Source organism: Mesoplodon mirus, assembly GCF_964341445.2.
Source record: "Mesoplodon mirus genome assembly, chromosome: 12".
NCBI classification, from domain to species: Eukaryota; Metazoa; Chordata; class Mammalia; order Artiodactyla; family Ziphiidae; genus Mesoplodon; species Mesoplodon mirus.
The window spans coordinates 43,221,879-43,236,778 of NC_138988.1; the positions used below are offsets into that span (position 1 = coordinate 43,221,879).

Sequence of the window (14,900 nt, forward strand, 5' to 3'; positions counted from 1 at the left end):
TGTCTCCATAAATTTGCCTATTCTAGGTACCTCACATAAGTGGAATCATACAATATTAATCCTTTTTGTGTCTGACTAATTTTACTTAGCATAATATTTTAAAGGTTCATCCATGTTGTGGCATATATCAGAATCTCATTCATTTTTGAAGCTGAATATTCTGTTGTATGCACATACCACATTTTGTTTATCCATTTATCTGTTGATGGACATTTATCCATTTATCTGTTGATGGGACATTTGGAAACAACCTTTTGACGACAGTGAATAATACTGCTATGAACATTGGTGTAGAAGCTAACATCCCTTTTTAACTGTGTTTCATAGTTTACAAACTAATCTTTAATTAAGCCAGAAATCTCATCTTTTAAAATCAGCTTCATGATAAATAGGACAAAAAGTCATTGACCACTTCTCTCTCACATATATGGTGAAACTATACTGACAACTGATTTATTCACAATTTTATTCAACTATAAAGTACAATGTCTGCTTGTTTACATACATAACAGTCATTGATTTTTAAATGCCAGTCACATTATAAGAAATCCAATATTTCTGATGAAGGAATTCTATCGACTATTTTTCACTTTTTTTCCAACTACAATATTTGTCATTGATTTTGAAGCTGGTTTCATATCTTACTGGCAAGGGTATAATTGTGCTTGTTTTTGCTATGAGGGCAAATGATGACTCTATAGTTTTCATGTCTTTCAACTTTTAACATCAAATTTTGACAATTTTGTACTGGAAATCCTATTTTATATTTGTACTAGAGACAGTCAGTTGGTTTAAAAGTGAGGTTGATAAACTTTATTAGAAAATAATATGGAAGTTTTGGTAGCTTTCTATTATTACTTGATAAAATGTTGAGATAATAACTTAGGTACTAGAACAAAAGGCTCATTGATCCAATAAAATTTAATTATGATTATTGATTGTCATGCTCCCTGTTTTTTTATTTTTATCTGTTTTTGTGATATTATCCACATCCATTGTCCACTTGTCTCATGACATACAGATTCAAGCTTTATGTCTGTGACAGAGTCCATTCATTACTTATAGGATTTATTTTTCTATTTTCATCACTATTGTTATATTTCTGCAAACCACTTTGAAATGATGGTTCATTTTCTGAATTGTAATATTATGTAGTGGTAAAGATGAGAAATGCAAGTTTAACAAATGTAAATGTAATGTCATAGGACAATAAAATACATTAGTTAAGATAAAGTACCCATGATTAATTCCACGTTAACCAGTATGAACTGTCAGTCCTTGAAATTCATACACTACTCTAAAGGACACGAAAAGTCAGAAATTCTATGTAAATTACAAATAATCTTACATTTCAGATTTTTAAATTATCTGTGCATAAAATGATTGCGTTCCTTTTTCTTCTGAATCTGTCAAATATTTTGGAGGCTACTGAGAGACTTCTAGTGACCAGTAGAGATCCTTCTATTACTTATTGAGAAACACTGCAGGGGATAGAGAGCTGAATTGCTCTGCAGAACAGAGTGAGAATTTGGAGTTCTCAGGGACAAGAGAGAAAAGAGACAGTGAGTCAGAGAGATGGAAAAGCAACCCAAAGGGACAGCTTATGAGAGAAGATTATAAGTCAGCCTCATTCACCAAGACAGGTCAAATGAAGTGCTGGCAAACTGAATCTAGCATTGATTAAGCTAGAACCATTAAAAGAGATTAGCAAATTTATTAATATAACCTACTATATTAACAGATAAAAGACTATTTGATAATAAATATAGAAATATTGATAGAAACCAACACTCATTCAAAATGAAACTCTTAAACCAGAAGTGAAAAGAAATTCCCATAACTTGATAAGGAGTAATTATGAGAATCCCATAGTTATCATGATAATAGTGAAATATTAGATGCATATTATTTAGAATCAAGAACAAAAGAAATATGCTCACTATTATAGCTTCAATTCAGCATTGTGATGAAAGTCCTGGCCAGTTCAATAAGACAGGAAAAATAAACAAGTGGTATAAGAATCATAAAGGAAGAAACAAGTTCATCATTATTTGCAGATGATATACTTGTTTAAATAGGAATTGTTAAAGAGTTCTGCAAGGTTGCTGAATGCAAAACCAATGTACAGAAATTTAATAACATTAATTTATTTTAGCAATAAAAATAAATATTCAAAAGGGCAAGCAAAATGATAATGTACCTACAGATAGGATATGTAAGAACTTTATAGAAGATGTCAAATGTTATGGAGGAATATAAAAGAAGGCATACATATATTGGGAGATACAATTATATATGTCAACGTGGCAGTTCTTCCTGTGATAATAAATAAATTCAATGCATTTACAATCAAAGTTTCAACAGAGTTGTAAGACAAGAACTTGAAAATCTGACCCTTAAATTGATATGGAAGAACCAAAATAAGGAGGGGTGCTATGATCAACCAGGTCAAATCTTATTATAAAGCTTTTAGATTGTATGGTGTTGACTCAAGGAGTGACAAATAGCTTACTAGGAAAACAGACTTGAGTATGCATGGGAATCTGGTGCATGACAGAGGTAGTAGAAGGAATCACTAGAGAAATGATAATCTATTAAAATTGGTGTTGGAATAATCTTTATGGAAAAATATGAAAAGCCTATCACATATCATACACATACACACAAAAGTCTGGGAGGATGAATTATCTAAATGTAGAAAGAAATATGACTTTTAGAAGGAAATACAGAAGAATATATTATGGAATATTAGATAGCAGTAAAATATATATGAAATGGATACATACATACATAGTGTTTTTAAAATTTTTTTCTTCCCTAGAAATTCTATAATTTTTGCTTGTTTTTTTTTCCCATCTAAGAGTTCTCTAAAAGAGGTTTTAAAAATTATCAAGTGGAAAGGTCTCTTTTTTTTTCTAATTTTGTTATTATTTTCTCGTTTTATTGTAGTGTGATCAGAGAATATTTTCTTTATTATTTTACTTTTTGGATCTTGTTAAGGTTTTGTTGTTTAATATTGGTCAATTTGTACAGTTACTTTTCAGGGAATATAGTTTGAAAGATATTAATCAGATCTATCTTACTATGTTACTCCAGTTATCTGTATCTTTACATACTTTTTTATACATTTGATCTGTCATAGGGCTGAAAGAAATTAATTACATTTCCCTATCCTTACAATATTCTTGTCTATTTTTGTCTATTTTATTCTTGTCTTGTATATAAGTTTTGGTTTATAAACATGGTTGCCACATTATTTGTTGCAAAAATATACATTACTGTTTATGGATTATTTAGCATTACAAAGTGTCATTTTTGTCCTGTTTAATAATTTTTGGCCTAAATTTTACCTTCTCTGATGTTAAGATCATGCCTCCTGCTCTGTTTGTCTTTGCCTATATCTTTGCCCATTCTTTAATTTTGACCTTTCTGTATCACTTTGAGTGGTATATTTTTTGTTTTTTTGTTTTGTTGTTGTTGTTGTTGTTGTTGTTGTTTTGCGGTACGCAGGCCTCTCACTGCTGTGGCCTCTCCCGTTGCGGAGCACAGGCTCCGGACGCACAGGCTCAGCGGCCATGGCTCACGGGCCCAGCTGCTCCGCGGCATGTGGGATCTTCCCGGACCGGGGCACGAACCCGTGTCCCCTGCATCGGCAGGCGGACTCTCAACCACTGCGCCACCAGGGAAGCCCAGTGGTATATTTTTTAGTCAATGTAGAGTTCAATACTGCTTTGTTATATAACATGACTTTTTTTTAAACAGATGAGTCAAATCCATTTATATTTATTGACATGATAGATCTATTTGATCTTTGTTTATATTACTTTGTGTTATGTTTTTTTTTAATTTATTTATTTTTGGCTGCATTGGGTCTTCATTGCAGTGCGCAGGCTTTCTCTAGCTGTGGCGAGCGGGAGCTACTCTTCGTTGTGGTGCGAGGGCTTCTCATTGCGGTGGCTTCTCTTGTTGCGGAGCACGGGCTCTAGGCAAGCAGGCTTCAGTAGTTGCGGCTCGCGGGTTCTAGAGTGCAGGCTCAGTAGCTGTGGCGCACTAGCTTATAGTTGCTCCATGGCATGTGGGATCTTCCCAGATGAGGGTTCGAACCTGTGTCTCCTGCATTGGCAGGCGGATTCTTAACCACTGCGCCACCAGGGAAGTCCTTGTGTTATGTTTTTAATAGTTTTTAAAATATTTCATTGTCTGATATTTTTTATTTGCTTTATTTTTTTCTGTATGATTCTGAATTTAGAAGAGTTTTTATTTTAGTTCTGGTAGTTGCCTTAAAATATACATTTATAATTATAATCAAAACTATGTAATACATTGCCTTTACTATGCTATCTCTTTAAATAATATCTCTTATTTCCATTAATTCTCTTTCCTTTTCCCTCTGTTTCATCCATCACCTGATTGTATTAATAATATCTTTTTCCTGCTTACCTTTGTACTGTTAAATGTAATTATTTTTCATTCCTTGATGTATCAACTTTAAAGAATGCTCTTTAATTTCTTGCTACTATAGAAGCGACAATAAGTGAACATCCTCTGCTCCCATGTTCTTCCCTCTTTCTAGTCCCAGTTTTTGCTATTTGTACCATGTCAACGTTTTCAGGGCCTCTGGAGTTTTAGGGGGTAAAATGCCTTGATCCCCTTTTTTATCCCCCTCTGCAGGCACTGTCATTTAACAAGCCCTCGTCTGCTGAGTCATTTACTGTCCTCCACCCACTTTCGGTCTTCTGAGATTGTTTTGACATCTTTTGTCCTCTGTGCTTTCCTTTTTACTTCTCTTTGTTCTTGTATATTTATACTGTTCTTATTCCTATGCTGTCATTCCATTGGCATTTTGAGAGGGTTGGGGTAAAACATATTCATGCTATCTTCCATATTTAACCAGAATCCCCAAATAACTCTTACTTTTGATAGAAAATGCTTTGCATTAGAAGTTAAAAAGGATAGAAATTTTACATGCTATATCATCTTAGTATATATGTGTGTGTGTGTGTGTGTATATATATATATATATATATATATATAGAGAGAGAGAGAGAGAGAGAGAGAGAGAGAGAGAATAAACTACAATTCTAACAGCAATTTATCTACATAGTTACTGTCTTCTGACATATTTTTCAGTATTCTGTATTTAATGCAATGGTCATTTATTTTACATTTATTTTGTTTTAAAGCTTTTCATTATGATATGTAACATACATAATGAAAATGCACATGAAACAAAAATTAGTTGTAAAATGAATGCTTGTGTATTAGTCAGCTTAGGCTGCCATAACAAAATACCATAGATTCAGTAGTTAAACAACAAATATTTATTTTCTCACAGTTCTAGGGGCTGGTGCCAGTGTGGCCAGGTTCTGGTGAGAGCCCTTTTCCTGGCTTGCTAATGGCTATTTCAGGCTGTGTCCTCACATGGTAGAGAGAGAGTTCTGGTGTCCACTCCTCTCTTATAAAGGTATCAGCTCTACTGGGTCACAGCTCTGCCCTTACAACCTTATTTAACCCTTATCACTTCCTTAAAGGCCCCTTCTCCTGTACAGTCACATGGGGGGCAATTAAGCCTTCAACACATGAATTTGGGGGGACACTATTCAGTACAGAGCAGCTGTATGACAACTAGTCATGTCACAAAATGGAACAATTTGAACACCCATAACCTCCTGCCCTAGAGGTTACTACTATCCTAATTTTTGATATTTTTTTCTTGCCTTTTTAATTTATATTTTTACCTCCTGAGTATGCATTCCTAAACAAAATAGTTAAGTTTTGCTTGTTTTTGAATTTTCATATAAATGGAATTATATTTTTGTAATCTTTTGTGTCTGTCTTTTTTTGTTCAATATTATGTTCTTAAGACTCATTCTTGGTGTTGTGTGGAGATATAGTTTATTCATATTCATTGCTATACATTATCCCCCTTTAAGAATATAACAGATATTTAATATATTCAAAAATGTATGGACATTTTGGTTGTTTCCAATTTTTAACTTTTATGGGGAATGTTCATGAACTTTTCGCAGCTGTATCCTGGTGCCCATAAGTACATATTTCTGTTGAGTGTATGTACCTAACAGTATAATTAAAAGATCACAGTGTATGTGTGTTTTCACCTTTATTTGATAATATTCACTGCTTTCCAAAGAGGTTGTAAAAATTTACATTCCCACCAGCAAGATATGAGTTTCTGTTGCTCCATATCTTTCTCAATATTTGGTACTGTCACAATTTAGAATTTTCCTCATCTGATGAGGGTATAATAATCTCTCAGTGTGATTTTATTCACATCTCCTTGATTAAGAAAAAGGTTAAGAATATTTTCATATGTTTATTGACTATTTGGATTTCTACTTTTATGAAATATCTATTTAATTTTTTGCTCATTTTCCAGTTGGTTGCTCTGACACATTTCTAATCGATTTGTAGGGGCTCATTATTCCGGATGTAAACACTTTTGAGGTATATGTGTTGCAAATATCTTCTACTCAGTAGGCTTACTTTTTCACTCTCATAAAGTTGTCTTCTGATGAACAGAAATTCTTAATTTTAACATCCTAAAATGTATCAGTGTTTTCCTCTGTGGTTAGTGCTTCTTATATCATATGTAATAAATCTTTCCCTAACCTGAGGTCATGAGACTTCTCTGTGGTTTTTGTTGTTTTTGTTTTCTTTTTAACCTTCAAAAAGTTTGATGTCTTTGTTTTTCACAAAGAAATTTAGATCTTAATCCACCTAGAACTGATTTTTGTGTTTGGTGTAAAGTTGGATGTTCAATGTAATTTTTCTGTTGGGATTCCTAATTCTTCAGCATCATTTACTGAAGACTGCCCTTTCCCTGCTGTTTTGCAGTGACACTTTTGTCACCAATTCAAGGTCTGTATGTGCATTGGCCTGTTTATGGGCCAACTATTCTGTTCCACTGGTCTGACTAATCTTATGCCAATGGCATACTGTTTCAATCATTAGAGCTTATAGTAAATCTTGATATCCAGTAGAGCACATCATTGTCTCCTACCTTGTTTTTCTATCTCAAAAGTGTCTTGGCTATAATTGGCTCTTTGCATTTTCATATAAATCTTAGAGTCAGTTTGTCAAGTTATAAAAAAAAAAGCCTGTTGGGGGCTTCCCTGGTGGCGCAGTGGTTGAGAGTCCGCCTGCCGATGCAGGGGACACGGGTTCTTGCCCCAGTCTGGGAAGATCCCACATGCCGCGGAGTGGCTGGGCCCGTGAGCCACGGCCGCTGAGCCTGCACGTCCAGAGCCTGTGCTCCCAAACGGGAGAGGCCACAGCAGTGAGAGGCCCGCGTAGCACAAAAAAAAAAAAAAAAAAAAAAAAAGCCTGTGGGATTTTGATTGGAATCACGTTAAATTTATTAGTCATTTTGGGGAGCCTTACAATATTGTGACTTTGAATCTAAGAATACAATATATCTCTCCATTTATTGGGTTTTCTGTAATATTACTTAATATTTTTATAATTTTCTTTTTAGGGATTTTACTCATACTTTGATAGTCTTATTTCTAGAAACTTGATATTTTTAACTGCCAGTGTAAATGGTATCCTTAAAAACTATTTTATTTTCTGTTTGTTGCTAGTATATATATACGATTGATTTATGTATATTAATTTGTACCTAGCTACTTTTCTATACTCTCTTATTAATTCTAATAGTTTACCTCTAGATTACATTGGCTATTTTATGTACATAATTATATTATCTATAAATCATGACATCTTTGCTACTTCTTTTCTTATTTTTTTCTTTGAATTTTATTTTTTTATACAGCAGGTTCTTATTAGTTATCTATTTTATACATATTTCTTTTCTTATTCTTATACCCTTTATTTCTTTTCCTTGCTTTACTACACTGGCTAGGATCTCCTTTACAAAGCTGAATACAACTGATGTAACAGAGATCTTTGCTTTTTTTCCTTCTGATCTCAAAGAGAAAGCTTGCTGTGTTTCACAATTAAGTATGATGTTTACTCCTTTCTTTAAAGTGGTTACCCTTTATCAGAGTACAGCAATTTCCTTCTACTTCTACTTTTCTAAGAGTTTTTAATCATAAACAGATAACAAACTTTATCAAATGACTTTTCAGCATCAATTAATATGACCACTTGATTTTTCTTCTTTAATTTATTAATAGAAATGGAATATATTTTCTATTGTGGCATGTATTAAGTTATAGTCAGCTAAAGACAAAAATTACAAAGTTGGAAAAAGAGAAAGCTCCTGTTATTATACCAAAAATATGCCCTGCTTGAGCTGGGCAGGGGGCAACCGTCCCAGAAGGGTTGGTGAAGAATGTTTTTGGAAAGGCTTCACAGTCTGAAACTACAGAGATTCTATCATTAACCCAGGGAGATAGAATAATCTCAGGAATTTTATGGTCACTTTGAGGTATACAAGCCAACAGCTTCATTCATGGGTTATTTTCTGAATATGTTGCAGGACCATTTGTTCTTAGTTCTGCATCTCTTTCTCTTTCTGAGTAGGACTTCCCTCAACTGCATTCAGGTGTGCACCTAACAGGTGAGTGGAGTGGGGAGGCAGGGGGTTCATCTGCCCTAGCCACCCCAGACCAATGAAATCAGACCCTCTGGGGCTGGGACCCAGGCATCAATATTTTTTAAATCTCCCCAGGGGATTCCGATGGGCAGCCAAGGTTGAGAACCACTCATCTATAGCTCTTTGAAGCTGAATATCATATGTGTGTTTACAAAACAAAGTCCACAGAGAAGATATCTAAGCATTGCAAAGTCAGATAGGCAATAGGATTCCACATTACCCAAATGAGACCCAGCAGGATGAATAAGAGAAAAATGTCACCCAGTGAAGGAACAGAAAGAGAGGACAGAAAGGAAAGGCACAAGAATGACAGCAAATCTACTCACTCCATTCTCTCTGGAAGTTCGGTTTGGGTCATGCCCACACAATTGACCAAAATAGTGATGGTTATAAATAAACTGAACCACCTGAGAGGCCTGTGTTAAGGAAAAGCTAAGAGTCACCACGTTTTCCTGAGGTCACCTCTGATCACCTTGATGCCGAACTGATTAAATCCATAACTCTTTAGCTAGGATCAACTTTATGTTCTTGTCACATAATAACAGCTGACACTGAGTGCCTACCCTCGGCTGAATACTTTGTCCACATTATTTCTAATAAACTAACCTGCAGGTGGATATTATTACCTACACTTTGGAGCTAAGCAAACAGGCTGACAAAGCTTAAATATTTTTCCAAGGTCATATAGCTTGTCAACCATGGTGCTGAGATGTGGACTCAGATTGTCTGAAAATAGAACCCTGAGCAAGATGAAAGGAAACAGAATCCCTTTTCCGAACTGTCCTTCTGCCCTGACACCTGTATTTCACTATACAATATGGCCTGAAATTTCATTCTGCAAATGTCTCTTTTTTCCTAAAAGACAAGGAGAATGCAGTAGTGCCTCCCTTATCCATGGTTTCATTTTCTGCAGTTTCAGTTACCCGTGGTCAATGGTGGTCTGAAAATAAGCTTTAAATTATCCACCATTCTGAGTTAATGTGATGATATCTCAGCCTTCCCACTCCCTCCCACCAGGGATCCCCAACCATCAACATTGTTTGCTTCTGACACCCAACCATCGACATCATCATGGCTCCATGATCCTGGGTCACCCAAAGCACATGCTCCTCCCTCTGACTTATCAGGAGGTCAATAGCAGCCTGATGTCCTGTCACAATGGCTACATCATTCGCCTCACTTCATCTCATCACGTGGGCATTTTATCATGTCACATCATCACAAGAAGAAGAGTGAATACAGTACAATAAAGAGAGAGACCAGGGCTTCCCTGGTGGCGCAGTGGTTGAGAGTCCACCTGCCAATGCAGGGGACACGGGTTCATGCCCAGGTCCGGGATGATCCCACATGCTGCAGAGCGGCTAGGCCTGTGAGCCATGGCCGCTGAGCCTGCGCGTCCGGAGCCTGTGCTCCACAACGGGAGAGGCCACAACAGTGAGAGGCCCGTGTATCGCAAAAAAAAAAAAAAAAAAAAAAAAGAGAGAGACCACATTCACCTAACTTTCATTACAGTATTTTGTTATAATTGTTCTATTTTATTATTGTTGTTGTTAATCTCATACCTAATTTAATCTCTTACTTAATTTATAAATCAAATTTTTTCATAGGTAGGTATGTATAGGGAAAAACATATAGGGTTCGGTAATGTCTGTGGTTTCAGGCATCCACTGGGGGTCTTGGAAAGTATCTCCCATGGATAAGGGGGGACTACTATACTCCTAGGAAGTTAGAGATAAGGGGAGGGCTACACGCTTTCATGGCAATCAGGTTCGTCAGATTGTTTTTCCAATTTAGCTGAGATCAGGCACACTGAGGAAATGGATATCTGGTTAGGAATGGAGGCAGGCACAGGGGAGTAAAATGCCGGCTCAAGGAGAAGATTCCAAACAGGATTAGGCTGTTGAGGAGAACTCTGAATAGCAAGAGGGGAGAATCTTAAAGTAGAGGTTGGGGGCAAATGGATTACAAGAAGGGGATAGAGACACTGAAAAGTAAGGTGAGTGGAAGCGGGTAAATAGATGGGGCAGAAATGTTGGTGGCGAAGTCCAAAGATAGATTTCCCCCATTGGACATTTTTCTGAATTCCTAACAATTACTTCCTAAAGAAAACACCTGAAGATATAAGCTTGACCTACAGAGTGAACCACCCATCTTTCATAATTTCAATTTGAGCAGAAGTATCTAAATCTATTTAGATAGTTTTCTGTAAACGCCTTTAATGTGCCCTGTTTTACAGTTACTTAGGAGCCCATCTATTTTGAAAAGGGAAATTCTACTAATTAAACCACATTTTCCTGTTGACTTGCAATTAAATTAAGAAATGTGTTCAGGTTGGGGGGAAACGTTAACCCAAGGGTTAAATTAAAATCATATCTCCAACTCCACAACCTTTAAAGAATTATGATATATTCTGATAATATTACTTGTGAGAACATTCAGAGCAAATTTGATTAGAATTATAATTTTGGTGAAATATTAATAATAGGAGATTGAGAATTCCATACCTTGAATAATATGTGGGGGGCTGGAGCTACCAAGTTCATGAGATTTAAATATATAAATGCTGACTTTTGAGAGAAGGAGACCCTTAACAGCTTTTCTGTCCAGCTGTGACTCCACCCAGCAATTATTTATTCATCAAATCTCAAGATAAAAAGAATATTTACTGGTTACTTGGTTCTTTAAAGGGATTTTATTACTAATTAGTTGTTTCTTACTTAACTAGATGTAATTCAACCAGGATGGATGAAAAGGAGTTTGTATATTTGCTGTTTTTCTTTATTTGTAATTTTTATGTAATTGTATATTTAAAAAAAAAAACCTATGTAGAGATGACATACTTAGAGAAAAAATTACCCTAATTCATTTCCATTAACTGCCTACTTCCTTATTGCTGATACTGCCCTAAGCAAGACACAGGCTGGACCTTTTAACTAGCTGTGTGACCTCGGGCAATTAACTTAATGCCTCTGAGTAACAGTTTCATCATACGTAAGATGGAGGTGCTAATCCCTTCTTCAAGGGTTTCTGTACCTATGACAGTGTTGATGCTTAGGAGGTATTTAGCAAATAGGAGCCTATTATTATTATTATTATTATTATTATTTTGTGGTCACTGTTGTGGCCTCTCCCGTTGTGGAGCACAGGCTCCGGACGCGCAGACTCAGCGGCCATGGCTCACGGGCCTAGCCGCTCCGCGGCATGTGGGATCTTCCCGGACCGGGGCACGAACCCGTGTCCCCTGCATCGGCAGGCAGACTTCTCAACCACTGCGCCACCAGGGAAGCCCCTATTATTATTATTAAATACTCTTCTACAGCATTAGGAAAGCCGAGATTGAATTAAGAAAATATTATTCCCACTGGTTGGCCATAAAGGTAAAACATGCAAAGGGAAAATGTAATGTAGTGAGCTACCAGCTCACTGAGTGCTGTCCAGCGATCCAACAATCTACCCCAGAGTGCAAGGCGAGAGCTCTTTTACTAGACACCTGCTAAGAGGCTGGCTACCATCTGCCAGGCAGCTGAGGCAAGGCTGGTCTTGCAAACCAACCTCCGAGAAGCCAAGGCTGAATTTGTTATTAGGAACTTCCAATTTGGACAGTCACTAGGGAAGATCCTTGGAAACCAAGCCAAAGTCCCTTGTTTGTCCTAGTTTGGCTTCTCTTGAAAAAAAAAAAAAAAAGAAGAGAAAAGTTCGAGGCAGCTTCTGAAGCTACATAAAGCAATTAATTTAATACAGACATTTGACCACTGTATTACTAACCATTACTACGTTCCTCAATGGCATGAACCTCAGACTACTGACATTTTTAACCTGCCAGTAGTTTGGGGGTAACGTGCTGTAGGCAGTACCCCATGACCAGTGGGGTCCCATTGAGACAATCTTCGCTCTGCCCGTTGCAGTCTGTTCTCTTTGCCTTCTCAAGAGTTGCTTTTTTGCCAAATAAGCAATCACTTTCCAGCATGGCTAGGACACAGAATATCAACCCACACCTATCGTATCTGCCCAAAGAAGCCTAGGGGGGTTATTATGTTGTGGGAAGGACAGGCCACATATGATGAGAATATACCTGGGTGTATCAGCAATCTCCCCTTTTCAACTTGTGCATCCACACATGTGTCCAGACTGGTCTAGTTGAATCCCAGACCAGGTGTGGGTTGCATGAACACCTCCTCTGTCTTGGGACTGCTTTTGGGTGTTGAACACATTAAAAACACAAACTTTTTTTTTCAATTTGATGATCTCGTTGTTTTAGGATTCAGTTAGAGGAAGGCTCTATTGTTAACCCCCAAAGAAGGTACGGGACACAGTGGGCACCGCTTGATTCTAACATGTGGAAGGAGCAACTGTGCAAAGGATATGAGTGGACGGACACTTTGATGGCTGTTCTTCTGATCAGGTTGAAAGGACTGAATAACCACAGGGCCCGAGTGGCACTAAACCGGGAAATCGTCCTCGCTTTGTCCAGCACCATAAATGTCTAAAGCAAAACACAACATAAAGCTGATTCACTTTGTTGTACAGCAGAAACTAACACAACATTGTAAAGCAATTATAATCCAATAAAGATGTAAAAAAAAAAACCACAACAGAGGGTGGATCTCCAGTGAGAAACATGCATCCTCCTCCAGCCATGGGTTTGAGCATAAGTGAGATCATCTCAGGCTCAGGAGCAAGTAGGGCTCTAGGAACCACGGGTCAATGAGAGGCAAATGGAGGGGCAGAGAGTAAGGGAGGATCAGGGGCTAAAAGCCATATCCTCACCCTTCTAGCAAGACCCCAGGCCCCGCGGCTGACTGTGCATCAAGATGGGCCTCTGAGATTGCCCAGTGAACAGGCAGCTGACCCAGGGTTGGTGAGATGCATCATGCCCAGGGAGAGGATTCTGGCAGCAGGGGGGTGAAGTTCTGGGTGCATTTAATTCCTCTTCTGATTAGTGGATCATCCCTGGTCTGTGATGGTCCTTCTGTTCTCCACCTCCTAGGTCTCCCCTTTTAACCCTCTACTGGTTCCCTCCTCTGAGCATTTTGGGGGATAACCGCTCTTGGCAGGTGAGAGGAGAGAGAAAGTCATTTCAGTACCTTTTTTATTTTCTCTACAAACCATATTTGAGATGGCTGATTCCTGCCCCTCTCAACCCCCAAACATGCACGCACCACTTTTTCAGCTTTATAGAACATCCAAGATAAAATACAAACAGGATAATTGTCATGAAACTGTTTAAACTGGTGGTTCTCAAACTTTTATTTTAGGACCCTTTTGTACTCTTGAAAATTACTGAGGACCTTAATGATCTCTTGCTAATGTTTATACCTTTTTGCTTATACCATGTGTGTGTGTATATATGAGTGTATATATATGTTTGTACATATGTGTGTGTGTGTATATATATATATATATAATATTAGAAATAAAAAAAGATAGGACCTTTTAAAACACAGGAGTATACAAGCATACATTCCAGTAGCTGTTAGACAGATGTGATCCTCCATCAATAGCCTCTATGTTAACTATTGTATGTTCACAAAAGAATGTGAGTAAAAAAGACAAATGACACTAAACCACTAAACCAATAAAAGGGTTTTGGGAACCCCAGGGGTTTTGAGATCATACTTTGAGGACCACTGGTTTAAATCATCCTGATTTTGGTTCCCCTTCCCTATTCTACCCTCCCCCCAGCCTCAAGATCTCTGCTCCCCACTTGCATAGAAAGCCAACACCTCTGGAGATCTGAGGCCAGAACTCATCCAAGGGAATAGCCAACTTCCTCTGAAAACTCCACAGCAGTTGTCACTGCTTTTGAGGATTTGGATTTAATTAACCTCCATCATGAATACCATAGAGGTTCAAAGAGAGTATTGAGGAGGTGAATTAGATATATTTTTCACTAATTGAGTCCAGCTGACAGCCACATCACCCAGGGTGCAGGAGGAATCCTGGGCTGGGTGGGACAGAGGTTTCCTCTCCCAGAGCTGAGAATGGCCATTCCAGCCAGTAGCCCTTACCCGGTGTGTGCTGTAGAAGGGGTCCAGATCCTCCAGTGGCTCCCCAACCAGCTCTGCTGGGAGCTCGCCATAGAACTTGGGCAGCTGGTTGCACGCTTTCAAGTCAAGCTGGGGCCGAGGCTTCTCTTCCTGGTCCTTCTGTTTCTTGGACTTCTCTTTGGCTTTCTTTGCCTCCTGCTTAGCAGCAATTCGTTTTTCAATCTCCACCAGAGACTCTGGGGTGAATCGATGGAAGTTGGTAGTTTCCAGAGACCCAAAGGGGAATTCCATCTTCTCATTCTTCTTCAGGAAGAATTTATACTCTTATGAGAGTG

At 37.7% G+C, this 14,900-nt stretch overlaps 1 protein-coding gene across 1 annotated transcript in view; it reads right to left on the reverse strand.

The window, feature by feature from the left end:
* Window positions 1-14,856, reverse strand: part of SCN10A (sodium voltage-gated channel alpha subunit 10) — a gene marked incomplete at both ends in the record, with an annotated part of 82,560 nt that extends 67,704 nt beyond the window's left edge. The window contains 3 exons of the mRNA XM_082637707.1: window positions 8,905-8,985; window positions 12,943-13,061; window positions 14,587-14,856. Of these exons, the coding sequence (XP_082493833.1) occupies window positions 8,905-8,985; window positions 12,943-13,061; window positions 14,587-14,856 (470 nt within the window). The remainder of the gene's footprint in view (window positions 1-8,904; window positions 8,986-12,942; window positions 13,062-14,586) is intronic.
* Window positions 14,857-14,900: the final 44 nt, after the last annotated feature.